This window comes from Eumetopias jubatus, unplaced genomic scaffold, assembly GCF_037043125.1.
Source record: "Eumetopias jubatus isolate StellerSeaLion01/CBP00866 unplaced genomic scaffold, mEumJub1_p1.0 scaffold_6, whole genome shotgun sequence".
In the NCBI taxonomy this organism is placed as follows: domain Eukaryota; kingdom Metazoa; phylum Chordata; class Mammalia; order Carnivora; family Otariidae; genus Eumetopias; species Eumetopias jubatus.
The window spans coordinates 129,415,365-129,442,448 of record NW_028274812.1 but is presented as its reverse complement, the minus strand read 5'-3'; the positions used below and the strand labels follow the sequence as shown (position 1 = coordinate 129,442,448).

The window sequence follows — 27,084 nt, the reverse complement described above, 5'->3', positions numbered from 1 at the left end:
GGGAGCGGGGCTCTCAGTCATTCCACAAGCCGGGGGGGCGGGGCTCTCAGTCATTCCACAAGCCGGAGGGGCGGGGCTCTCAGTCATTCCACAAGCCGGGGGGGCGGGGCTCTCAGTCATTCCACAAGCCGGGGGGGCGGGGCTCTCAGTCATTCCGCAAGCCGGGGGGGCGGGGCTCTCAGTCATTCCACAAGGCCGGGGAGGGGGGGGGGGGCAGCCAGGTGTGAACGGTGAGGTGCCCAAGCCCAGGGGCTACCTCTCAATCATTCCACAAGGCGGGGGCACGGGCAGCCAGAGTAGGGGCGTCCTCACTCGTCTTTATTACCTTAATGCAGGGGGTGCGCAGGAGGACACCAGCCGGTGTCTGGAGCATGAGCCCCACAGGACTTGTTTGGAAAGAGGCCACTTGGACCTTCACTCCTTTTCACCCCCAAGTGAAGGCAGGCCGGGGATAACAGGCCAGGTTTCACTTGGAAAGAGGGTTTCATCACATCTCTGAGCACAGGCCCAGAATCAGAGTTGAGGTCCGGCCAAGCATTTGACTCATTCAGGTGCAAACCCCACCCGCTTTTGCTCAAACGCTTCCATTCCGCTGACGGCAGCTCTTTTTTCCTTTCGCCCGAAATCCCCGAGGTCTTTGTGTGTGTGGCTGAGCTTAACCGACGCCGGCATTCCCGTCCTGGCCTCTCCGGCCCTCCACCGGTCACCCTCCTCCGGGCTAAGCGGGCCCTGGGGTTGTGCTGGCGGCTGGGACCACTCACCCTTCCCCGCGCCCCCTAGGCAGCCGGGCGCAGCGGGCGCGCGCCGACTGGGTCTCCGCCGGGCAGCGGGCGCGCGCCGGGCGCGGGGCGGGGCGAGGAAGGGGCGCGGCCTCCGCGGGGCGGCGCGCGGGGCGGTGCGCGGGGCGGTGCGCGGGGCGGCGCGCGGGGCGGGCGACAGCGGGCGGGCGACAGCGGGCGGGCGCCGCCGAGGGGGACCGGCCGCCGCGGCGAGAGCGCGCCAGCCCCGCCGTGATGCCCGCGCGCCCCGGACGCCTACTCCCGCCTTTGCCCCGGCCGCTGGCCCTGGCCGCGCTGCCGCTGCTCCTGCTGCTGGGCGATGGCGGCGGCGGCGGCCGCGGGGGCGCCTGGGCCCAGGAGCCGGGGGCGGCGGCGGCGGACGGGCCCCCCGCGGCCGACGGCGGGGACGGGCAGGACCCACACGCCAAGCACCTGTACACGGCCGACATGTTCACGCACGGGATCCAGAGCGCCGCGCACTTCGTCATGTTCTTCGCGCCCTGGTAACTGGCCGCGCCGCGCTCCTCGGGGCCCCGCACCCTGCGCGCCGGGGGCGGCCGGACCGGCCCGGACTGGGGGGCGCCGCGGCGGGCCGGGGGACGCAGGGCCGGGGCGCGGGGTGGGCGCGGGCTCGGGCCGGGGGCGTGGGCGCTCGCGGCTGACGTGGCGCAGGGCGGCCGGGGCGGTGCAGGAGGGGGCGGGCCCCGAGGGGACAGCCGGGAAAAGGCCGTCCCGCCCCCAGCTCCCGGTCCCCCCGCCCCCGAATCCCCGGACCGGGGGGGGGGGGCGGGTGGCGGCGTCGCCCAGTGGGGGCCACCCCGCTGGTCCCCAGCCCCTTCCACCTCCCCAAACTTCCTGCGCCGGCCGGAGGCGGCGGCCTGCTGGTGCGGCCGGGACTTGTGGGCCACGTGCAGTGGCCGCCGGCCACCGGGGTCCGGCCGGGAACGCTCGGAGGTCTGATTCCGTGCACTCGCTGCAGGGCAGATCCCCTGCACGGGGGATTAGTTAAAAAAGTGGGAACTCGCAAAGGTGGGATAACCCACTTTTTGTGTTCACTCGGTGGGAAGGGGTGGCCCAGGCAGAGGGGGGTTCCTGTACTACCCCGGGAACCCGAGAGTAGTGCAAATGCTGGGGACCCCTAGGCAACTCCGTATGGACGGGGAGGTGTGCTCTCGGGCCCCTCCACTCGAGGCTGCCCTCCGGCACCTCCACCCCTCTGGTCTCTTGGGGCCTGGTTTTCTGGTAAGTGTAAGCTGAACAGACGGTCCCTCCCGCCTTGGTTCTCCGGTGGAGGCGTCGGTGTGGGCCTCCGTGCCAGCACCAGAGCCCCCTTCCCTGGGAGTTGTCCAACCGAAAGGACTTCCTGACGTTCACATAAACACAAGCAGTGCTTTCCTTCCACGACCTAGATGCCCCGGTGAAGGGCGGTTCTCGTGGGGCAGAGCAGAAGGCCAGTTCTAGGGCACAAGGCAATTTGCAGGCTTATTGCAGCATTTGGCATTCTTCCCCAGAGCGGGAGAGAGGCTCATGGAGATGTGGGAAAGGGATGTAGGACGGAAGAGAGAGAAGATGCCCAAGAAAAACGGCTTATTCAGAAAATGTGCGGGCGGAAGTTGGAGGAAACTTTTTTCTTTCTCTTTCCATATTGAGGCTGTTACTGTATTTCAGTTCGTTTGGAGTTATCTTTGTGGGGGCAGGTCTGGGTCAGAGTTATCATTATTAACAGTGTATCTCTGGGGTTCATTGTGTTTCAACTTCCCAAGAACCAGAGGGACTTGAAGTTTTAGAGCTACCAGTGGTCTAGAAATACTTTGTAGCATAAAATAATGGTTCATTATTAATAGTTATTCTGTGAAGGGATATTCTCAAGTAACTATTCCAATTAAATACACTACTTAATTGGAGCCTATTTCAGTGGAATAAGTCCATGGCTTTTTTCTTCTTTATTTTTTGAAGAAAAACTGAGCTGTAGATACCTAAAGTCCATGCAAAGCCAATGGAGTTTTAATTTTGGAGTCTCTGTAGTACCAGCTAGTCCTAGACTGAGTGAGGGACAAGACTGGCAAATCTGGGCACTTGGTATTAAGTAAATTCCTTTTTAGATGGATGTTCCTAGAAAAGTTACTTTTAAAGTTTTTGTTTGCTTCTTAATACTCTACTACAAAATACTGAAATAGAGGTGTGTGGGTTTCTCTGATGGCATTTAAGAACAGATTGGAGCTCAGATAGAATATGCTGTGGGCTCTCTTTCCAGTTTCCGTCTCTGGAATATTGGAAGCCCACATGTGACTTGGGGGCAGGGGTGGCATGTAACAAAAATACTGCCCTGTATATTTTTGCTCTGAACTTGGTAGATGTAAAGTTGTCCTACTGCTGTGGATTTTCTGCTAACATCAGGCCACAGCTTCTGTCTGGCCAGTTGCAGGTCACACTGAATCTGGTGACGATGAGGTCAAGGCTGGGGCCACCTCCTTGGTAGGACCAGAGGCTTTGCTCTATTACATGGCCACCAAATGAATTCAGCTACTGTCTCAGAGGTTCATACTATAACCACAGGGGTCCCAAACCAGAAGCTCTGACTACATGGCACTTGTGGATCAAACCAGCACTAAGAAATTGCCAAACTGAGTCCCTGCCAAGCATGTGCTAGGTACTGGGAATACAGCTCTAAAGAAGAACAGTGCTGGTCTTCATGGTCCTTGCACCTTTTAAATTATATAACTGAATATGTAACAGTATAACTTACATATAGTACTACTTTTCCCTCACAGTTGTCTTCAGGAAAGAGGGAATCATCCTGTATTCGAGTTTCTTATAAAGCAGGCACTCTCCTGGCTGCCCATGAAGTGGTGCACGGGGACCCGCAGAAGCGTGAAGCAAACTTGTCCAGTGCTGCCTTTCAGTGCCGATTACAGACGTCCACTGTCAGAAGAGAAAAGAGGCAAAGAAATTTAACACTGATTTTGTTGAGAAGTTACTCTGAGTCCAGACTGACAATTTTAAGTGTTGGGTGTTCTTTTTTTTTTTTAAAGATTTTATTTATCTATTTGAGAGAGAGAGAATGAGAGAGAGCATGAGAGGGAAGAGGGTCAGAGGGAGAAGCAGACTCCCTGCTGAGCAGGGAGCCCGATGCGGGACTCGATCCCAGGACTCCAGGATCATGACCTGAGCCGAAGGCAGTTGCTTAACCAACTGAGCCACCCAGGCGCCCAAGTGTTGGGTGTTCTTAGAAGCAAGCATTTTAAAGACCACTTTGAAAAGCAATATAGCTACTTTGTTACTTTGTAGACATCATAAATACAAACCAGGTGAATGAAAACAAACAAGCAAAAAAAGAAAAAAAGAAAAAGAAAAACCCTCCATGTGCCATAATTCTGTGTGACCGTACTTGAAGCTTGAGACAAAGTCTCCAGTGCTGGCTCATACAGACTTCAAATAGGGCATTGCGGATGGCTGATAATTAAAGATGATCAGTGATAGGACCGAAAAAGTGATTTAGTGATGGGAGAGATGCTGATGCTGTCAAGAAATGGGAAGAGTAGCAAGAAGCAAGAATTCTAAGTTAATGTATTATTTTAAGTAGGTGATTTAAAAATGTACTGTTAAATTCATACAGTCAGTACACTTAGTGACATCAAATTAAGTTTGGGAAGCCATAGACTTTTTTTTTTTAAGATTTTATTTATTTATTTGACAGACACAGCGAGAGAGGGAACACAAGCAGGGGGAGCAGCAGAAGGAGAGGGAGAAGCAGGCTTCCCGCGGAGCAGGGAGCCCGATGCGGGGCTCCATCTCAGGACCCCGGAATCATGACCTGAGCCGCAGGCAGTTGCTTCATGACTGAGCCACCCAGGCGCCCGCCATAGACTTTTCTAAGTAAAGCTTCTCATTAGAGAAAATGTAGAAGTGAATGAAATTTGAGGTCGCCTTGCATTTGCACATACTTAGTTATTTAGTAGAGTCCTGACTAAAAAAGAGCGATCATGGTGAGCAGGGTGACATTACTGCAGAAGAGGGGGGAGCCAGGGAGCTTTCCAGAAGAAGTAGAGAAGGGCACCAAACAGCTTGGGGAGTCAGAGCTGACTTCTTGGAGGAAGTGACACCCAGACTAAACCTGAAGGGCAAACAGGAATTTGCCAGCTGGGTCTAGGGAGTGTCTGAGCGGGTACTGATCCCCGGGGGGCAGGGGGGCAAGCCACCCTGTGGCCCTTCCAGAAAACCACAGGTGGTTGCATTTGGCTCCGGACCCGACTGCCAGGGCAGGAGGGTGCAGGTGTATGGAGCGCAGATGGGAGGGCAGCCGGGGCCAGAGCCAGGCGGATGGTGGGCACAGCATCTTGCTGAGTTTCAGTTTCCTGCTGAGAACAATGCAGGGGCTCCCTGGAGCGTCTGAGGCAGGGGAGTGAGGTTGTGACTTGGGTGGGGATGGTGAGCCGTCCTTCCCTGTGGGATCAGAGAGGTTCCCCCGCCGTCCGGGTCTGGAAGGGGCTGAAGAGGTGGGTCGGGCGCGCCCTGACCGGTCCCCACCCCCTGTTCCAGGTGCGGACACTGCCAGCGACTACAGCCTACCTGGAACGACCTGGGAGACAAGTACAACAGCATGGAGGATGCCAAGGTCTACGTGGCCAAAGTGGACTGCACAGCCGACTCCGACGTGTGCTCTGCGCAGGGGGTTCGAGGATACCCCACGTAAGTGGGAAGGGCCCTTGTCTCCCGCCTCTCCCCGAGCTTCCCGCAGCCGTTTGTCAGCTGCGCTCGGCCAGAGGAGGTTCATGCCGAGCTTGTGGTAACTTGTTTGGTAGTTGTGAGGAGTGAGGAGATGATAAATTTAAGCAGGCCGTCCCTGTTAGGGAAAGAGCGCCTTTAACGCTGGGTCTTGTCTCTATCAGATGCTTCCTTGTGCTTTGTTTGGAAATAGCCTTTCATTAGCCAGTGGTGGGTTTTCCTATTTATAAGAGAATGTGTTTGTGTGACAAGAATGGCGGTCTCCGTGGCGTCCTGTCAGGCGTGATGCTCACAAGAACCTGGACGCGATGAGCATAGCTCATCAGTTTTGAGTTTTTGGTCGCTCTGTTATTCTTCAGCATCCTTCCTGGAGCAATTTCCCACGCGGCGAGCACAAGGGCTGTTTCTGTTGGCAAGAAAGGTGACAAACTGGAATCCAGAAATTCTGACAAGCGATGCTTCTTACTCCCTTGACAGTTCAATTTTTTTAGTTTTAAGAGATAGGAATTGAAACTGGCTTAAGTAGCAAAAGAGGGGATTAATTTAGAAGGCCATGGAAGAAGCTCTGAGACTCCGCTCGCAGGGTTTGGGGGCCTGTCTTTACTGCACTTCCCTTAAGGTGACTGACCTCTCCAGCTCTGCATCTCTCTGCTGTCATGCTGGGCTTGGGCTCCCCACTGACTGGCCCTGCTTGGATGGAGGATTCATTCCAGAAACAGCCCTTGTGGCCAGAGAGGCAGGATATCGCAGGAAGGCGGCAGCCCCACTCAGACCACATGGCAAGCGTTCAAATGAAGGGCCCTTCTCCAAAAAAGAGCAGATGCTGTTTCCCAAAGGATTGGCCGGGTGGGGGGGGGGGGGGTGAGGGGCAGGGGTTGGCCACTGCCACTCCCAAACTTTTTGTTCAAATTGATGAATGAAGTAAATTCTTATAAAACCTGGGCCTGTCTTCAAACGCAAGAGGCAGCATGGAAAAGGGGAAGGAACTCTGGGCTGGAACCTAGAAGCCACGTCTGATTCCCAGCTCTACCATTTACTTATCATGCAGCCCTGGCCACACGGTTTAACCTCTGAGTCTAAGGTAGGATGTTGGATACGTGACTTCATGATACGTGAAATAACATGTTTGCAAACACTGATCTGAGCATACCCAATAAATGTTAAGGTTTCCCTGACATTTGGAAATTTGGCATTGTCTTAAAGGACACTGGAATTCTTGGTCTTTGGTGACTGCCACTAATCTAGTGCCATCATCCAGATCAGATCAGTAGAGAGAAAATTTCCTACCATGTGTACCTGCCCTAGAGGCATCGTCTTTAAAGGAAACTCGGCTTAGACAAAGAGCGTTGCGAAGAAGCCATCCGTGAGTAGTGGGAGCGGGTGAGGGGATAGAGGTTTACCTGTTGAGAGCCTGTTGCTTTCAAGGTGCAAGGGCAACCGAGATGGTTGGCTGTGGTGTCCACTCTTCGACAGGCAGCTGTGTGTGGCCATGTGGCCGTCCACCCCCAGCCACACCCCTGGGAAGTGACACCGGACTCGTGATAGGCTGAGAAGGGCAAGTGTTAGGAGGTGTCAGAGGGGGCACTAGAGGGTCCACCTGGACCTGGTCGTAGGAGCTGTCTGGCTGCAACATCAGTTACCCCATAGATGTTATCCACAGGTGTTAAAGATTTTATTTATTCATTTCTTGGAGAGCTAGCGAGCGAGCGAGTAGAGGGAGGAGCAGAGGAGAGGGACAAGCAGACAGACTCTGTGCTGAGCACCGAGCCGGCCACGGGACTCTATCTCACGACCCTGACATCGTGACCGGAGCCGAAATCAAGGGTGGGATGCTTCGCTGACTGAGCCCCCCAGGCGCCCTGTTAGTCACAGATTTTAAAAGAGCCACATTGGATCATGTGTCCTGATTTAGAAGATACGGTCTCTCCAAGAACACCATGCACTGGTTTTGTGTCCTTAAGAAGATCTGGAAGTGAGCTCATACTACACTGAACATGTTGTTTGGGAAGGAACCTCTGCGTCCCTCACAGCCCTGCCCAAGTGCCCGAGGGCAGGTTTTTCTCCTCGAATGCAGGAGGCAGGGTGTGCCCCAATAGGGCATTTGGGTGTTGACCTGTGGGCGTTGACCTGTGGGTGTCTGCTTCCTCTGACACTGTGCCCCCCCCCACCCCCCACCCCCGCCCCCATGCAGTCACCTTTAGCCCTCCCAACCCTGGCACCTTTAACTGAAAGAAAGGATGGCACGGGGAGGGGGTTTGGGTTCCCATGCTCCCAGGGATGGTTCAGTGTGCTTCGAAAAGTGTTGGGAGGTCATGCTGTTGAGCTGGTAAGGAGTCTGCATCCTCTGGGGAAACTGTGAGCCGGGCAGGGCCGGAGGGGGTTTGCTACGGCTGCCGACAAGCGCCACACCAGGTGGCTGAAGAGAACGGAAATTTATCGTCTCACGGTCCGGGAGGCCAGCAGCCCAGCTTCAAGGCATCCTCAGGGCCACGGCCCCTCTGACACCCAGAGGGAATCCCTTCTTGCCTCTCCCTAGTGTCTGCTGGCGGCTGCACCCAATCCTCCGTCCTCACAAGGCCTTCCTCCTCAGTGCGTGTCTCTCTCTCCCTCCAAATTTCCCCCTTTTTATAAGGACCCCAGCCATACTGGCTTAGGGCCCCCCCTAATATGCCTCATTGTCACTTGCTGACATCTGTAAAGATCCTATTTCCAAATAAGACTGCACCCGGAGGGACAGGAGGCTGGGACTTCAACACATCTGCTCTGGGGGACCACAAGTCAGCCCGTAACACCATCTCCTCTGTAGTGCTAGGACCTTGATCACAGGTTTCCAGAGTGACCCACACTGGAGATTTTCTCCTTGAAAGAGAAACAGATCACCGGGAGAAGCAAATGCCCATGTGGAAGTTTGGGGCTGTCCTTTGGGCTTGTACCCTGTGGCCGTCTCCCCATCACCTCCTTCAGCCCACCCACAGTGAGGATTGGGGCCAGATGCCCCAGCCAGGCTAGAAGGCCTGTGAAGGAAGCCCAAATTCTATCCCTAGGCTCTGTGAACTTAAGGAAGCACCTCAGGGTTGGACAGGCTGGAAAGATTTCCAATCCAACAAGAAGAGATTTTTAAAAAATTGTTTATTTGTGTGTTGCTCACTACACACCAGATCAGAAAAAGTCACAGGTTAGGTTTCACTGCATTTAAATGTTAGCAAAGAAATGGGGAATGAGTTTGATAGTGCTGGTCCTTCCTAGTATTTTGAGGATCCACGCCTTTTCCACTCTGAGGAGCCGTGGTGGGGGAGGCGCCCACTGGAAGAGAGACGGCGGGGGGGCGGGTAGCGGATGAGTGCATGCAGCATCTTCTAGTTCTCTGTGGGCATCACTCGTTTCCAGAGCTTCCTGAGGTCCCAGGGGTGGGTGCGGGCATTCATAATTGTGAGATCATACTTTGGAGTCAACTCAAAGTGTTAAAGTTCATGAAGTAACGTATATACTAGTCAGACTGGTTAGTTTGGCTTTTTGTTAGGCTTGGAAAGGTAAAAGCTATGAGGAAGCAGGGCCTCTGTTCTTCACCAGAGGCCCATCAGAGATGTCCCCTAAGTCTGTCACAGAATCTCAGGGTGGCTGAGGCCTGTAAGCCTGTGGTGATTTGTTCCAGCCAACATGCTGGTTTTCCCGTACAGCTATGAACCTTCATTTTAAGGCCGTTGGGGACTTCGCTCCTCAAACCCACAGACCTGATCTCTGCATATCTCGACTTTTGACACTCGGCTCCTGCACACCGAGCATCCACTGCCGAAGTCCACGCACGTGCCACAGAAGTGGAGGGGCAATATGGATGCATAGCTGGCCAAAAAATGCTCGTCTGTGTTTTGTTTCTTCTGTCAGTAGCTACATAATCCCCTCCATCCTTGACACCTTCTATTCAGTTTTCTCTAGAGCATGTTTTTCCATTACCAGTGGGGTGATATTGGCCTCTGGCAATGTCTTTTGCTCACCCACTAAAGGAAGTGCTACGCATCCTATCCGCAGATACCTTCAGAGGCTATATATGTAGAAAAAGAAGATTCCTTCTCTGTGGGGAAGTGCATAGACCATACCAACTGATGTCAAGGCTGTTCTCATAGCTGGAAACGTGAATTCTCACAGAACCTGGACATTCATGCTTTACAAGAGTCGAAGAGCCAACAGGGTCGCCTGGGAATACATTAATTGCCCAACAGTGCTATTTCTAGTACAGTTTTGTTTTTGTTTTTAACAAATGCGGAACGTAAGAACTACTAAAGCCTAGGAGGGGTGACAAACATCCAGCAGGGAGAAGCTTGAAAGGCCTGTCACCCAAATGCACTTGGGGTTTCGTTCACAGCCTCGTAGGCTTGATGTGTTCCGCTCAGTCTTATTTTTCTTGAGTAGATGAAGAAACTTTTTAAAAGTGTGGGATTCAGTGGATATGTGTTCTCCTAGGACTTTATTTCCCTTTTTCTCCAAGTTCTAGCAGAGAGTGGCAAGTCTGTGCCAGGCTGAGGCCCACTGACCGCATCCCGACGGGACAGCGCCGTCTACGCGGAGCCCTCTGACGGGTTGAAAAATCTGCTCTGTCTTGTCCTTTTTCGCCCTTTCAGCTTGAAGTTTTTCAAGCCTGGCCAAGAAGCTGTGAAGTACCAGGGGCCTCGGGACTTCCAGGCGCTGGAAAACTGGATGCTGCAGACGCTGAATGAGGAGCCTGCGGTGAGTGCTCGGGACGCCTCCCTGCCTTCCACCCTCTCTCCCTTCCGACACTTGGGGGGCGATGAAGAGGCCAGTCCAGGGGAAAAATTAAGGCTCCCATTTCAAAGCAGCTTTATAGCCTTTAGAACTAATTGACACTTGTAAGTAAAAATGAACTTTTTTCCCTTCCCAATTTTTGTTTATTGTGGTAAAATACATATGATACAAAAGTTACCATCTTAGCCATTTTTAAGCCTACAAATTCAGTGGCTTTAAGTGCGTTCACCCTGCTGAGCAGCCATCCCCAGGACTCCCTCCATCTTGTAGAACTGAAACCCTGTCCCCACTGAACACCAGCCCCCCGCAACCACCCCGTCTACTTTTGCTCTCTGTTTCCACTGCTCTGTGTACCTCAGTGGAAAAAGATGAACTTTTACAAGGCTTTTTATTATGGAAATATTCAAAGATGCACAAAAGTAGAAAGAAGGTTGGTGAGTGGCTCTTGAACGAGGAGGACGGTAATGAAGACCGTCCCTTGTGCTGCTCCCCGACTTCAGCGGCTCTCCCCGCCTTGCCGACCTTGCCGACCTTGCCAGTGCTGTCTTGCTGGCCTTCCTGGCCCTTGTGTGGTGGCAGAGTCAGCCCTCGGAGACTGTCGTTTGTGACTACTGCAGTGCGCGTCTCATACGTACGCTGCGTTAACAGCAGCCTCTGTGCCGCTCCCACATGTGTACAGTTGACACGGATTCTTTAGCGTCACAGGTTGACGTGGGGCCAGGAGCAGGCTTAAGCCCGAACCTCCCGTCCAGGCCAGCCTCGGCCCTCTCTGGCCACCACCGGCTGTACTGCAGGGTGACCGCCTCCTTTCCCTCTGGACTCTCAGTCCCTGAGGTGCTCACTGGCTTTGCCGATAATGTCATCGAATAAATACCCTTTGCACTCTCAGAGTCTCCGTGGCCCTCCCTGCACTGAGGGTAACAATGTCAGGAAATTGTGGGGAGTTAGGATTTCTGAAATATTATGTAAAGACGTGGCTGTGTGTAGAAGGTTACCAAGAAAATTTTATTACTACCCCCCCCCCGCCTCCAATTGGTGTTGGGAGTCTTCGTTTTGTTACAAGTCATTATGGTCATAAACCATTCATCCATCCCTCCCTGTGTAGTACATTCTGCTTCACGCAGAGTATGCAGGCCCATGGAGGCTGGGTTGGATTTGACAGTTCGTGGCCGTGTGTTGGTGAGGGTTTGGAAAGATGGCCAGTGTCCTGTGCTGCATGAGTCTGATGAAATAATAAGAGCATCTGATGACTCTCAGTGTAACTTCAGTGAGACAGTTCAGTAAGACTGCTTTATTGTGCGAGGCAGGGGCTCACTGCCTTGAAGGTGGTCCGTGCCCGTGTGTGGTTCCAGCAGGCTCTGGGGGGCTCTGCTGCTATCGGAGTCACTTCCCAGGGTGACTCTGTGGTCCTTTGCCCCCCCCCCCATTTTGTGTAGATGTCACGGTTCATCAGAAACCCAACTGCTACTCGGGTGCTGTTTTCCCTCCTGTTTTACAAAGTCTGTAATTGCATGGTACTGAATGAGTGTGGAGAGAGACTTATCTAATTTTAGGTAACAGGGAAAACCACAAACCTCTCAGAGAGTCAATTTGCATCTTTGTCACGGCAAGAGAGTTACATGAGCAGGTGGGACTTTCATATAGATTTAAACTTCAGATTGTTTCCTCTGTGCAAATGTTCTCTGATTGGAGGAAGCCAGTTTTAAAGAGGGGCTAATAGTCTCAAAGAAACCTTTCAAGGTATTTATTTTTTTGCCAATATTTTTTTTCCACCAAAAAGCCAGTCTTCTGTGATGACTTTATTTGAGAAACTAGTAGCCAGTATCAGGACGGCAGAAGGACTTCATCTGGTGGCCCAAGCTCCCCTTTCGGTCAGTGACAGCCCCAGCACAGGCTGGGAAGAGCTGAGGGGAAGGGTTGTGTCCCCTCCAGGTAGAAGGGGCGTGGCTGCGTGGGACCCATGTGTCAGCAGTAGAGACCTCCCATAATTGCCGGAAACAGTGATTGATCATAGGAAAGTTCAAACACTTAGACCTGATATTGCAAACCGGAAATTCTTTCCAATTTAAACTTGCTTTTATTGTATGTGAAAACTTTTTAAAAAGTTCTTTATCTGTATTTATATCTAAGTAACTTGATGTATACGCTTGCATATTGAAACAGGATAAATTTAGATACCCCTGCCCCCTCACTGTGTTGTGGCAGTATTAAAGAAACTCAAAGAAAAGAAACCCGCTACTTCCAACTTTTATTTTTTTTTAAGATTTTATTTATTCACTTGAGACACAGAAATAGAGAGAGAGAGAGCATGAGCAGGGGGAGAGGCAGTGGGAGAGGGAGAAGCAGACTCCCCACTGAGCCAGGAGCCCGATGCGGGGCTCGATCCCAGGACCCTGGGATCATGACCTGAGCCGGAGGCAGATGCTCAACCATCTGAGCCACCCAGGTGCCCCTACTTCCAACTTTTAGATTTCCTTATTTGCTTCTGTATTATTTTTTCTTAAACAGTTATAATCACATAAACATGGTTCTTTTCACGAGTGATATTTTTATATAGTTACATCTTTATATTGATCATATTTTATATTGTCATGTGGATTTGCCATAATTCAACTTTTCTCTGTCAATGAACATTTAGGTTATTTATAACCTAGATATCAGAAATGCGTAAGGAACATGTTAATCTTTGTAAAAGACTTTTTTTTTCTACTTTTGAGTGATGTTTTTAGAATCTATTACCGGACATGAAATTACAAGGCAAAAGGCAAAAAAAAAAAAAAAAAAAAAAAAAAAAAGGTCCGACTACAATTATGGCTGCTGATTAATGTTGTTGCCTGAACACTTTCTTAAGACTGTGCGCTCACGTTGTCAGCAGCAGGGGAGAGAGTGCTGTGTCTGTGCCCGCGTGTGCCTGCGTGTGCCCAAGTCTGTATTGTACCGTGTTGTTGCCACGGCGGGGGGCACTGCCCTGGTGCACGCCACGGGACCCAGGAAGTGACAGTGCCGTACATGAGCATGTTAACACTGAAAAGTACTGAAAGCCCTTTGAACATCTTATAAAGGGTGACATAGAGTGTCTCAGCTTCTGGGAGCTCACTGACTGTGCACCTTGCCACCATTCTGTCGGGCGTCTTTTCGGGTGGGTGCTCAGTGAGCACTCTGAAAGTCAACAGGCCCGCAGCCGTGCGGACGCCTCTGTGGTGCTGATTACAGCTCTGCACAGCTTTGAGCTGTCGGCGCTTTTAGACTTTTAATGACTTAATTGGGATATTCTTTGTCTTTTTTTTTTTAAGATTTTATTTATTTGAGAGAGAGAGAGAGCACGAGTGGGGAGGAGAGTGAGAAGCGGGCTTCCCACTGAGCAAGGAGCCCGATGTGGGGCTCAATCCCAGGACCCTGAGATCATGACCTGAGCCGAAGGCAGCCACTTAACTCACTGAGCCACCCAGGCGCCCCAGTATTCTTTTTAAAAGAAATATGAGCTGCCAGATAAAAATTGAGTAACGTACATCCATGTGTCTGTAGCAGAATGGTGATTCTGTGATCTTTTTGTCACCTCTGGTCACTTTGGCTGGAGGCCACCACTGTGGAACTGAGAGATCGAGAGTCACGTGTACTGTGGTACCTGTCCAGCTGCACACAACGGTACCCGCTCGGATACTGGCAGAAGCATCCTTTAAAAAGCCACTTCTCGCTCCCACGTTGTGTGTTTCTGTCCCAGACTCCGTGCTGTGAGTTAGCGCAGCCCCGTGCTTCTCTCGCTGCCACCTGTCGGTCCCTGCCTTGTCCTCCCTGCCCCCTCTGTCTCTTTACCAGCCCTTCACGGTCTTTATCACCAGCTGTGTGCACGGAGCAGGGCCAGGCCTCCGTTCTCTGATGGTCTCTCCTCCGCCCCGTCCATTCTGCTGCCTTTGCACCTGGAGGTGCTGCGTCCTTCAGAGCCAGTCCGCCAGGGATTTCATCCTGAGCCCCACGTGGAGTGAGAGGTCCCACTGCGGACAACAGGGCAGCATGCCCGTGTGGCGTGGGCCTGTCCTTTCGGTTTGCCTGCTCTGTTCTGGGGTTTGGGGGCAGCAGAGGCAGGTTGGGGTGGGGACAGCTGTCACTGGCAGCCTTGAGTGCCAGTCCTAGGGTGAGGCTGACGAGGGGCTTCCCGCCCAAGGGTCCAGAGAGTTGATTCCTGCCTTGTGTTCCCTCAACACAGCAGCATCCCACAAAGGTCTGATGCAGCCAGATGAGGGAGGAGATCTGTAGAAGGTTCTGGACAGACACAGGTCCCCTCCTCAATGGATTTCACTCTGCCTTCACATATAGACCCAATGACTCTTGTTGTGTTTCTCTCCACTAGATACCAGAGCCTGAAGCAGAGCCACCCAGAGCCCCTGAGCGCAAGCAGGGACTGTATGAGCTCTCAGCGACCAACTTTGAGCTGCACGTTGCACAAGGTATGTTGCGTGCATCTCACAGCTGTTCCCAGTGGGATACACACCTCTCAGAACCACCAACCATTCGTCACTCCTCGATTTGCTGGGCTTTCCCTTCTTGGCACTCAAGGGCTCCTGGATGACCTCTGTGGCACTGAGTCATGGTTTCTCTTTTCGAGACCCGTGAACATCCTTGTGCAGTGCTCTTCCTCTTGGAAAGGATTTCTCCTTTCATCTCTGTCCTTCTGGAAATGCCAGTCGTAATGCTAGCCGAAGCCTTAAGTTGTGCAAAGCTCACAGATCATGAACGGGCACACTTAATTTGTACACTGGCTGGACAGTGCATCCTTGGATATGAAAGGGTTTATTTATATTAATGTGAATCATACACTTACTGACCTGAGGCAGAAACAGAAGTTTCTCTTGTTTAAACCAGAATTTAGCATGACCATTATAACTTGCGAGTCAGAGTAGGTGTTCTTTACACTTAAAATGTTTTTCTGTATCACATCTTTTTTGAAAATAGTCTCCTAAATATCAAAATGATCTATACACAGTCTCCAATATAAATGACACATAAGTCCTTTATTCGCACATTTGGCTCAGCATCGAATGACTTGAAAGCAAATTCAGCTTCCTTGCTGATCTCCATTCTCAAATGCTGCCATGGAGAGAAATCGTCGCAAAAGACTAGGTTGGAAGCATCGTGAAAAGGGCTTAAAATTGTGCCTAGCCTTGTAACTTCATGCCCGCTGTGAGTCGAAACCCCACCACACTTAAGGTCTAAGAGAACTTTACTGTGATGCCTTCAGCTATTTTCCCTGTGTGCTAAAGGTTGTTATTTGGACCAGGGCGCTGACGGTGGGATTTCAGGGTGTTTTCCCCAACAGGGGATTCACTTTAGTTCCCACGAGCCCAGTTGGGTCCCTCCCTAAGCAAGTCATGCCTGAAAGGCAGAACTGTAGAGGCACCACCTTGGGCTGCTCGCACGAGGATCTGTCCTCAGAAAGCGACAGTGGCTTCCTGCCCTCACAGCTGCCCCTGATGCTCTAGTAGGTTCCTTCCCGGACATCCCTTCCCCACCTCCCAGCACAGGGTTAGTGCCGTACCTGTCTGGAGAAACAGGCTCGCAGGTCAGTTGCTAATTTTTGAATCAAGTTTTTCACCATTTCCCTTAAACGTGTCCTTGCTGTGGTGATAAAGCACTGCCACGAGCATGTGGCGTGGCAGTGTCCTTCTGTGAGCATAGGTCACGTTTTGGTGCCCGTTGGTTTGTTCCCTCCTGAGGCACAGCCTGATTTTGGTCTGGTCTCAGCCTGACATATTTTCGGCCTTTGGCTGGTCAAGGTAAAACAGCCTAGAAAAAAATCTTCAATATCCAAGTAATGATGTTGTGTGGGTTTGTTTTTTTTTTTTTTTCTTCTAGCCAAGGGAGTGTTACTCAGGTTCTAAAACCTTCTGTTTTATTGTCAAATAAAACACAGATACAGAAAATAAACATAGAGCTTAGTGAATTGTGATGGAGTGGTCGCTCTGTAACGTCTGGTTCAGGGAATAGAACAGCCAGTCTCCCCTCCTGTCCAGGTCCCAGCCCGCCTGCCCTCACGGAGGTGGTGTCCTGGCTTTATGGAAACCACTCCTCACTCTGTCATCTACCACCCAGATGTGCATTCGTAACCCTACAGTTCAGTTTGTTCTTTCTTTTACATACGTCTCTCTTGAGTCTCAGTCTGAGTGACACTCCCCAGCGTCTCTTTTTCTTTGCATCCTGGTGGCTGAGCACACGGGTTATTGGGCCTATAGAGTTCTCCGGTCTGGACTTTGCCAGGTGTGTCCCCGTGGTGCAGTTAAACACGTTTCCCACAATCCGTTCATTTATTAGGGTTGCCAGATGCTGATGTTCTAATTAAAACATCCTTTCTTCATTGTTTTAAGGAGAGAAACTTGCTCTCATTTATCAGCTGGTTATCCACTGGCCCAGTTCACATACGACAGGATAATTGCCTGATTCTTCCCCTTTGTTGCCAGTTTTTCAAATAACGAGTTGGTTCTGTACTGTCCTCCAGGGATGACAGATTAGATTTTGTTTTGAGGATCCCTGTGAACTCACAGATACAGACTTATTCGATGGAGTCACTTTTCACCTGCTAAAGGGCTCATACTGAAGCTAGCAAGAGGACAAAGATCGCATACTTGCATTCAGTCTCTAGTAAGGGATGATGCCAATCACCCTCCTTCTCCCTTCTCTGCCCGGCTCTCCACCAAAGGCGACCACTTTATCAAGTTCTTCGCTCCGTGGTGCGGTCACTGCAAAGCTCTGGCTCCAACCTGGGAGCAGCTAGCTCTGGGCCTTGAACATTCTGAGGCTGTCAAGATTGGCAAGGTAAGTGAGAGCCCTTATTAAACTGGAAATAGACCGCCTTTGGCTGGATTAATTAGCAGAGTAGCCCATTATTCATTCTGTGTGCAAAGTCGCAAACTTGATTTATTAATTCCATTTAGTGTGCCACTTGATAATTCATTTCACCTTCACAGATGGCAGCCTGGTTTCAAATGTGCTGGCTTTTCCACAGCCTAAAGATAAATTACGGCTTTGGCTCCTTTGTTTATTTTGAAGCGATGGCCAATTCTGAATTGGCAGCCCCAGAGCCCTTTCTGCAAAGATACGGGGCAGAGCCTGTGAATGTTCACTGGCCAGACTTGGAGGCCATCCACACTTGACCTCACCCGAGAGCTGTCAGCTCCGTGCTCACAGAGGCCTGCAGAAGGCCCCCCCCCCGGTGAGCCCCAACTTTCACGGCTGTCTGGGAGTCTTTCCAGCGTTCCCCACTTTGCGGAGAGAAGCCAGAAGTGGTGTCTAACAACTTCTGTGTAAGTGGATTTTCTGGAAATATCCAGAGCAGCTCCTGGGCCATCAAACACTTTTAATCTCACCCAGCCTTTGGCACCCACCAGACATCCGGGCATGGGTTTCCTTTTATAAAAATCTCATTTTTCACTTTGCCAACGGACTGATTTGTATACAGAAGTAATGCTGCGTGTCCAGGAACTGCTGTTAGTGAGATGCTCTGCCCGGTCAAGAGCGTGAGCTCGGGGACCACGAAGACCTGGCCAGCCAGCCTTCGGCCACTTCGCCACACCCCAGACTCCCCTTTTGCAAAATCAGGATGAGACCTGACTGGTGGTGGGTGGTGTGGATGAACGTCAGGTGCTTAGTAGGATGCTTGGCACGGAGCAAAGCCCTGGTAAATTGTAATAGTTGTTGTGAGTTCAATGGATTTTCACTGTTGCCTGTTAAATGCTTCCAATTATATATTCTAGTTCTACATGTTACACTTTTCTATTTATTGAACATTTCATGGAAGTCATAATTTTCTTGTTCTCTTCTCAATTCCTTGTATCCTTAAATTATTTTATGAATTTTTGTGGGAGCTTATTTCCAGTTTATGTCAGTAGGGGTTTCTAGTAGAACCAGGCATGAGCGGACAGTCCACCCATCCGGGCTGTGGCCCCTCATCCCTGGATATGCATGTGGCCCCGTTAGACTGGACCCTGTAATGCCCCCCACCCAGATGCAAGGCTTCTGTTTAATACTTTAACTGCTGACTTCAGTCTTACGTGTGAAAGTGTTATTTTTATCCTACTTTGTAGACACGGTGAAGAACAACTTAGTGTCCCACATAGCTGACTTTAATGACCGTAGAAAATCAAAAAGAAGTGACTTAGGATAGACAGTTTCATGAAAATGTTGAACAGGCAGAATCTTCATAAGATTTAAATGAAATAAATTTAAAAAGCGGTGATGGTAAATTGAGCTTACAGAATTAAGAACGTATTATAATCTTCATTTGACGTCTTTTCAGTTGTCTTTATACCAAATACTCCTATTTGAAATTGACTCCTTGCTCCTCCTTGATCCCAGAACGTCCCAGGTTTGAGCCTGAGAGTCAGTATGCAGGCTGGCATTGGCATGGGCCTTGGTCACTGGCAGCCAGGCCTCCCCTCCCCAGACGTCAGGCCAGGCTCCTCTTCTCCAGCTGCTAACCCGCTCAGGTAGACTGTGGCTTCCTAAACATCAGCGTTTTTAGGTGAGCTGAGTATGTCATTTCTTTAAAGGACATTTCATCACCTGCTCCCTTAGCTCAGGTGTTATTGGGCTGGCTTTTGGGAGGCCTCTCCCCAAGCTGCACCTTGCTGGCAGAGGTGCTGCAGACCAGGTACGTGAGGTATGGAGTGTCCGGTAATCCGTGTGTCAGGAAGGTTCCTGAAGAAACGAACTGTGAGTGTGGTCTTACTTTTTAGGTTGATTGTACACAGCACTATGAACTCTGTTCGGGAAACCAGGTTCGCGGCTATCCTACGCTTCTGTGGTTCCGAGGTGGACAAAAGGTACATCTTCAGGTTGTGGTATGGAGAGCAAGGGTGTCTCTAAACCCCAGTGGACTGTGGCCTGGTGCTTCCACAGATGTGGCGAGGAGCCCGTGTGGACTGTTTGGCACTGGTTTAAAGGCATACATAATGGGACAAAAGTGTCTTTCCCTTGATAAGATTGGGGTGGTTGACAAAAACCATCAGTCGTCCTACTATTTTATGGTTGGCTCAAGTGGGCACTAGAATAACCCAGAACTGCCTTGGAGCGGGGTTAACACTGGCTGCCAGTAAGGGGCTCTCTCACACCCTCGCGTCCGGCCCCAACCCACGGCCAGCTGCTCAGCGCGCCAGAGCGGGCTCCGGACGTCGTGACCAGATCCCCGCAGAAGACAGGCGCTCCGGTTCTGTCACCAAGGCCGAAGTCCTCCCGTGTAAATCTGAGCGTGCAGACATTGCACAATTTGCACCAACACAGCAGAGACACCGATGGAGGTCTCGCGTGGGCCAGCGGGTCCTGGACGAGGTCTGAGCGATTGAGAGCACTAATGTACTAACTTGACGGCATTTTTGTGTGGCCCTTCCCTCGGACAGATTGACCAGTACAAAGGAAAGCGGGATTTGGAGTCGCTGCGAGAATACGTGGATTCACAGCTGCAGAGCACCGAGCCGGAGGCCCCAGACACCGTCCAGCCTTCAGAGGCCCCGGCGCCGGCCACTGAGCCCATGGCCCAGGTGGGTGCATGCTGTGGTCAGGAGGGCCAGCCGTGGCCCCCAGAGGGCACTCTCCTCCCGTGCTTCGGGCCACGTGACATTTGGGGGTCACGTCAGAGAACTTCGCATGGTCAGCTGCGGCTGACTTTTCCACGTGAAAGGTTTCCTTCAGCCACTTTCACACACTTGTAGGGCCTCAACCTGGAAGCTCCTCTGAAAGAGATGTGAGACCGAGCCTAAGAGCATTTGGTGGTGAAAGCTCTGGAAAACTCATCCCTTTGATTCGGTCATCCCTATACTTGAGGGCATTTGCTAGGAAAATTGGCTGCTGCCGGGTAGGCCCCCCACTCCCGCTTCTGGTCTTCTCCTTCACCTGCTGCAGTAGTTGGACTTGAACCCCGGGGTAGGGCCCTGGAAGAGCTGCAGCAGCGAAGATGGACGCGCTGGAACTTGGCCTAGTGCGTTTCATTTGCTGAGGCAGGCGGTCTCTGTGGCCTGAGTTCAGAGTGCGGAACATTCCAGATTCACTTGTGCATTTATTGAGCATATTTCAGGCACTGTCCCAGGCCGCCAGGAAACAAAAGCAAATGAGACCACCTTCCTGCCTGTGAAGGGGGCCGAGTCTGGTGGGGCAGACAGAGGAGAACGCATACAAGCAGGCGCCCCAGGTGTGTGCCGGGCCGGTCACGGTGGTTTGAGAGGGCTGGGGACAGACGAGCAGGAAGTGTTGCAAAGAGCTGGAAGGTGAATTGGTATTGGCCAGAGAGACGTGGCGGGCACGGAGAGACCAGGCTTGTCCGATGGAGGAGAGAGTGAGCGGAAGCACGTGGGCAGGAATGGGCCGGGCACGTTTGGGGCAGGGCCAGCAGCCGGCTGGAGGGGAGAGGGGGGAGGAGGGCGAGGGGTGCAGCGCAGGATGCCAGAGGGGAGGAGACGTAGGGGCTGGGTCCCAGAGGGCTTTGTCGGCCAGCCAAGGATGTCGAGCTTCGCCCTGTATTTATTGGGAGCCAGTGGAGGGTTTTGAGCAGATGTGAATTTTAGATGCCTGGTAGAAAGAGCTGGAAAACCAGTGTATTCGGCCAGCAGGGTGAGGAGACCCCTGAACGAAGGCTGTGGCGGGGGGCGGAGGGGCGGAGGCAGGAAGCATAAGGAGCCCCGCTCTGCTGAGCGCAGTGGGGAAGGTGGCATCTGAGGGGACGCCCGGAGCCCTGGCGGACCTGGTGGGCGATGGGACACGTGTGAGAAGCACTGGGGCAGGGACGGAAGACGCGGAGTTCAGGTTTCCAGTTGTTGGTTTTCAGGGCCGTGGTGGCGATCAGGCGGGGGGGGGGGCAGTGGACGGTAAACGGGGCTCTGGAGCTGACACCTGCGGGTTGGTGTGTCTGCAGCGTTAGGGAGGGAGAGGCCAAGGCTGAAGCCATGGGTGAGGAGGACAGTCGCCAGAGAGAGGATGGTGTCTTCTCGGGAAAACCGTGCTTGACGGCCTAGCTAAAAACCATAAGGCCTGTTTGTCAACGTATTTCCAGAACAGAATGTTCAAGTTGCTCCTTCACTTTCTACAACTACACTGCATAGCATGCAGAGTTCTTAGCTGGGGCAGCAGGACTCGGTGGGCAAAGGAAGGGGCAGTGAGGGTGCAGATGTGTGCAAACACCACCCCCCCCCCGGCAATCCTTGAACCCTCGGCATTTACTTGACACATCCTGACTTGCCGGGACCATCGTTCCCTGAGCCCTAGTTATTTGGAATTGGAAGAAACAGAGTCATTACCCCATCCTCCTGGAGTGGGGACAGTAATGGGCCTCCTCGCCCCCACAGCCCGTCCCTTAGTGGGATTCTTAGGTTGGGGACTACCTGGCTGTTGGTTCAAAGTTGAAGTTCTGGTTTAAGAAGCAAACAAACGATTTTGTAGTAGCTGCAACCATGTACGTTAGAGGAGTGTGTGTGTCAGGGTGGCTTTAAAGGTCATCCCAGATTGAATATAATTATATACTGTGGAGGTTTTCATCAAACACAGACCCGTTTCTATTTATAATCCAGTTTTCCAGCATGAAGTAGGTCTTTCAGTGAGCATGGCGTCATGTTTCTGGGCATAAAGAAAGATGGTGGGGCTCTGCAGCGGGCCCCTTGGCGGCTTCGCCTCCTGGTCGCTGACACGCGTTACCCGATGCCAGACTCAAGGGGAGCAGCCCTGGTGCATTTAGCCACATGATAAATCATCACGGTCTTGCTCTCATGAGACAATCGCAGATCGTTTTTTGGAGAAACACATGGACATAATTCTGTAAAGAACCGTCAAGACAAATTGCTTTAGAGCAGACCGCCCTGTGGCACCTTCCCCCGACATCCTCCGGCCAGAGCGGAGATGAACAGTTTGCACATTCCCTTTGAATTTAGAGATGGAAAGCAGCCTGTGATAGGTAACACACACATCCTTGCCTGTGGTTTGGCGACTGTCAGCTGTGAGGTCAGCACACAGAGAAGGTAACTTTTACAAATCCATACTCTGGGAGAGCGGGAGGGGGATAGTGCAGAGGAGCACGCGTGCGCGCACAGTGGGTGGGCCGGTCCATGGGGGTGTTGGACCCCTCCTGTCGGTGTGCAAGGCTCCGAGCCTGGGAGCTGCAGGCCGGAGCCTGGGCCGCCCAGAGCCCACGGGTCCCCAGCCCAGGGTCCTGGATGGTAGCAGCTGCACCTGAACCCACTCGGGCTGGCCGAGGGCAGTGCCGGCCCGGGGCCTGCCACCTCCTCGAAGCAGCTCCTGGGCTCAGGACCTCGGGAGCCTGTGATGAATCACGGGCCCTTCTTGTGTGGCTTGTGATATGCGAGTTGTGTATTTTTGTGTCACCTTGCATGATAGCATTTTTATTTTTATTTTTTCATTTTTTATTTTTTTTTAAGATTTTATTTATTTGAGAGAGAGAGAGAGAATGAGAGAGAGAACACGAGAGGGGGGAAGGTCAGAGGGAGAAGTAGACTCCCTGGTGAGCAGGGAGCCCGATGTGGGGCTCGATCCTGGGACTCCAGGATCATGACCTGAGCCGAAGGCAGTCGCTTAACCAACTGAGCCAACCAGGCGCCCCCATGATAGCATTTTTAAAAAGATGATTGGTTTGTATTTCTGCAACCCCAAAGTATGGCCCTGCTCTGCTCTAAGTGATGCATTTGAACCCCGGCTTTTCCCTTCCCTGCAGGGCACCGTGTTGGCACTCACGGAAAAGAACTTCGAGGACAGCATTGCAGAAGGAATAACCTTCATCAAGTTTTATGCTCCGTGGTAAGCGGCTGTTTAATTAGAAACTACTCGGCCCCAGAGTGCTCCAGCCCTGATCCCGTTTCCCCCTCGTTAGCCAGCGCGCTCGGCGCAGTGCTGGGCAGATGCTACATTCCCGCATAGGTTCTGTTGTAGGAAGTAAGAAAAGGGGGGTGTCTGCGCCTCTGTTCAGCTTGGTTGAAGTTTGGTTTGGTGGTATTCATAAACAGTTATTTATGGAGAATGAGGCCAGTTTATTTTAAAGTTGAATCTGTTTTGGGGAAAACATGAAAATGGAGAGTCAGAATGGCCATATAAAACTCCAGTTTTGTGGTATCTGTCCTTTCCTAAGTAGATTGAGTTTTGGGGTTAACTAAACCACAAACATCATGATGTAGCTTATTAGCTCCTTCGTCTCTTGGACGGTGTCGAGAGACGCAGCAGAGCTCTGCGGGGGAGCCGTTCTGTGTGTTACCCAGTTACTAGAAGCTTCCTGCCGCATGGCCCTCGGGGACTGGGGCACAGCAGGACACCCGGTCCGTGACCAGGGCTGCCTGGAGTGGGCGGATGGCAGGTGCCGAGACTTTCCTGCGCAGCTGTCACTCTGTATGCCCTTCTTGCCTTTGAACTTCAGTTTTCTCACCTGTAAAATGGGAAGAATGCTTTGTCTTCACAAACAATCCACTTAGAAAAGCAGCATCTCAAGGAGAGTGTGAGATTCTATTTCTAAAGAGGCACAATTGTGTAGGCTCTTCTTCAGTTGGTGCCATTCTGGGTGTTCAGGAGAAACCACGGTGGCGGAGAGAAGTCAGTGAGCACATGACTCCCATGCACTGTGCAGCGTTTATCCTTAAAGACTGGAAACACGGGGCGCCTGCGTGGCACAGTCGGTTAAGCATCTGACTCTTGCTTTCTACTCAGGTCATGATCTCAGGGTCGTGAGATCGAGCCCCATGTCAGGCTCACTCTCTCCCTCTGCCCCTCCCCCTGCTCGCTCTCTAAAATAAATCTTAAAAATAAAAAAATAGAAACACTAGTCAATGATGCCTTTAAATCTGTTATTTTCTATTTAAAAAAAAAAAACAACCTTGAAGCTTTATAGATCAAATAATGGTTAAGAGGGAAGGTGCTCAGGGAAGCTTTAACGTCTTGAAACTTCGAGACCACAGTGATCAAATCTAAAATGAAGCATTTTTAAAAAAACGTGTGGAGTTGGTTTTGCTTCCTGTCCACCAGCTCGTGCTCATGGTGCATCGGATTCATTCATAGGCCAGTTAGCTCCGGTCACCCCATCCTGGAAAGGGTCTTGGAATCTAAACTCGCTTCCAGACCAGCTTGCTTCTGTTAGGCTATCCACAAGTCTACTTGGGATTGACTTTGAATCCCTTGTCTGGGATGGAGGAGGAGAAAAGGTTAGGGCATCCAGTGGGGAGAATTTGATGTTTTATAAATTTCTAGGCCATACAGAAGACGCTGGGCCGGGCTGGGCAGCGGACTGTGGGTGAGGGAGCGAGACCCAGGACTTCCACAGCGCTGTGGCTGTTCTCTTCCCAGGTGTGGTCATTGTAAGAATCTGGCTCCGACGTGGGAGGAACTCTCTAGAAAGGAATTCCCTGGTCTGGCAGAGGTCAAGATCGCGGAGGTGGACTGCACTGCAGAGCGGAATATTTGCAGCAAGTACTCGGTGGGTACATGTGGCTGAAAACCCTCCCGGGGGCCCCGAGTGCAGGGAGCGCACCCACATGGAGCCGTCCTCCGGCGCGCTGGGCGCCACCCGGCGACCCACACTGCCCTCGTCTTCTCGACTGAGTGTTCCTCGTGTCCCGTTGAGGCTCCTGCTTTGTTCTCATTTTGAAAAGCAAAAGAGATGCTCTGTCAAAGGAATGGCTTTTCTCCCATTAGCGATCCACCTTTCACTGGGGGATTTTAGGGCTTGCTGTCTGCAGAGAAGTCTGGGCAGTAATGAGAGTCCAAGCTTCAGAATGGGGTGCCACCTCCACAGCCTCTTTGGCTGGCTCAACAGTCAGCTGACCTTAGCCTTTGTCTCAAACCCCTAAGTGGCTTATCTTTCAGACATAAGCCTGTGTTCTAAGGTACAATGGTTGAATAAAGGAAGCAGTTGAACTTCCTCCTGAAAGGGCCATCCCAGCAAGCTAGTCTGTGCTTGGGTCTTTTGTTTAACTGTTTCCGCTTTCTGAGCTGTCAGCACAGTCTGAGTGCCTAGAAGATTTGTAATTTACGTTTTTGTTTTTGTGGTTTTTTTTTTAAGATTTTATTTGAGAGAGAGAGAATGAGAGAGAGCATGAGAGGGAAGAGGGTCAGAGAGAGAAGCAGACTCCCTGCTGAGCAGGGAGCCCGATGTGGGACTCGATCCCGGGACTCCAGGATCATGACCTGAGCCGAAGGCAGACGCTTAACCAACTGAGCCACCCAGGCGCCCTGTGTTGTTTTCTTAAAGCACTTTGAGGCTCTGGAGCTTCTTACCTCATTCGTTTGAGTATAAACTTAGGGGCGCCTGGGTGCTTCAGTTGGTTGAGCGTCCAGCTCTTGATTTCAGCTCAGGTTGTGATGTCAGGATCGTGGGATGGAGCCCCACGTCAGGGGGGGTGGTCCACGCTCAGCGGGGAGCCTGCTTGAGATTCTCTCTCCCTCTCCCTGTGCCCCTCCCCTGCTTGCAAGTGCATGTTCTCTCAATAAATAAAATCTTTAGGGGAGAAAAAAAATACAGATGTAGCATAGACATTTACTTCTCACTAGAAGATGCCATTTTCTTGGTTCCTTAACGTCTTAGGAAAGAAGTGCATTGCAGCTGTTGCAGCTGGAAAATGTGTGTTCTCGAGGATGCTGCTGCCATGCAGAGTGGCCTGCAGAGTGGCTGGGTGTCACCAGGGGCTTGTCAGAAATGCAGAGTCTTAGGCCCCAGCTGGACCTGCTGCGTCAGGACGTGCGTGTTCGCCGGGGCCCCAGGTGATGGCCTGCACACAAAAGCTCCAGAAGCTCTCCTTTTGGGCCAAGTCCTTCCTTTGACACTAATCTCGAATGTACTTTTGGATGGGAAAGTGAGGAGCCCCAAGGCTTTGCTTGCTGGTACTTTTTAAATGGTCTGTACCTTTTAAAAATTTAACCACAAACTTTCCTGGTCACAACTTTAGGAGTTTTTCTGGTTTTATTTAAGAAGCAATCTGCGTGTGACCTGGACCACTGGTCTTCATACTTCCCTTTTTTTTTTTTTTTTTAAAAGGTACGAGGCTATCCCACATTGTTGCTCTTCCGCGGAGGGCGGAGAGTCAGCGAGCACAGCGGCGGCAGGGACCTTGACTCGCTGCACCGTTTCGTCCTCCGTCAGGCCAGGGACGAGCTGTAGGGCCCACTGGCCCGTCGCCCGGCCGCCTGAGCCCCGGCTGTTGGAGCTGAATCATGCCGGTGTTGTGGACTCTCACCTGGTGGGTTTTCAGAGAGCTGAATGTACTAAACTTGTGGTATCTTCTTTGTGTGTGTGTTTTTTAAGCCAACACTCTCTACGGATTCTTTACTAAGTTTCTCTAAGTAAACACGTAACTCACGATCCCTTCACAAACTATTTTCCGTGGCGATCTGTCATCCCCTTCACCCTTCTCTTGAGGAATCTTAGTGGTTTCCTTTGAGACTAAAATAGAGCTGAGGAAAATCAAATTGCTGAACTCTTTGGCTCCTGAGTGACTGTGGTGCACGACGCGTCATCTAAAGCGTCACTTGTGAGCTGCTCACGGGCTCCGGACGGCGGCAGTAGTGATACTCCTGATCTGAAGGTCAAAACTGACTGACTTCTTAATAATGTGTTGCTTAGTAGCTTGGAGCAGATCTAAAAACAGAAACCCCACACCTCTGGAAGATACCTCCATATCCACCCCTGGCTTTGCTGTTTCTGTTAATACTCCTCTTATGGCGAGAGGTCAGCCATAATGAAGGCAGTGGTACTTCTGACACGTGCCTGGGTAAGAGAATGCTGGTGCCATAACCTCGTGTGTGTGCGCGCGCGCGCGTGTGTGTGTGTGTGTGTGTGTGTGTGTGTGTGTGTGTGTCT

The 27,084-nt window shown here is 51.7% G+C and overlaps 1 protein-coding gene across 1 annotated transcript; it reads left to right on the top strand.

Moving 5' to 3' along the window:
• The first annotated feature begins 977 nt into the window (after positions 1 to 977).
• On the top strand, positions 978 to 26,508 carry TXNDC5 (thioredoxin domain containing 5). Its single transcript, XM_028122904.2, has 10 exons — positions 978 to 1,282; positions 5,319 to 5,468; positions 10,121 to 10,226; positions 14,611 to 14,707; positions 16,954 to 17,069; positions 18,989 to 19,075; positions 19,649 to 19,789; positions 22,963 to 23,045; positions 24,576 to 24,705; positions 26,263 to 26,508. Exons 1-10 carry the CDS (start codon positions 1,014 to 1,016, stop codon positions 26,383 to 26,385), a joined length of 1,302 nt encoding a protein of 433 aa, XP_027978705.1. The 5' UTR covers positions 978 to 1,013; the 3' UTR covers positions 26,386 to 26,508.
• Positions 26,509 to 27,084: the final 576 nt, after the last annotated feature.

What these genes read in the sequence shown, in the direction of transcription:
- TXNDC5 (XM_028122904.2), top strand. Translation starts at nt 1,014, where the DNA reads ATGCCCGCGCGCCCCGGACGCCTACTCCCGCCTTTGCCCCGGCCGCTG. An exon ending in AGGCTGTCAAGATTGGCAAG is followed by an intron (nt 17,070 to 18,988) that starts GTAAGTGAGAGC and finishes CTTACTTTTTAG; the next exon opens with GTTGATTGTACACAGCACTA. An exon ending in CCACTGAGCCCATGGCCCAG is followed by an intron (nt 19,790 to 22,962) that starts GTGGGTGCATGC and finishes CCTTCCCTGCAG; the next exon opens with GGCACCGTGTTGGCACTCAC.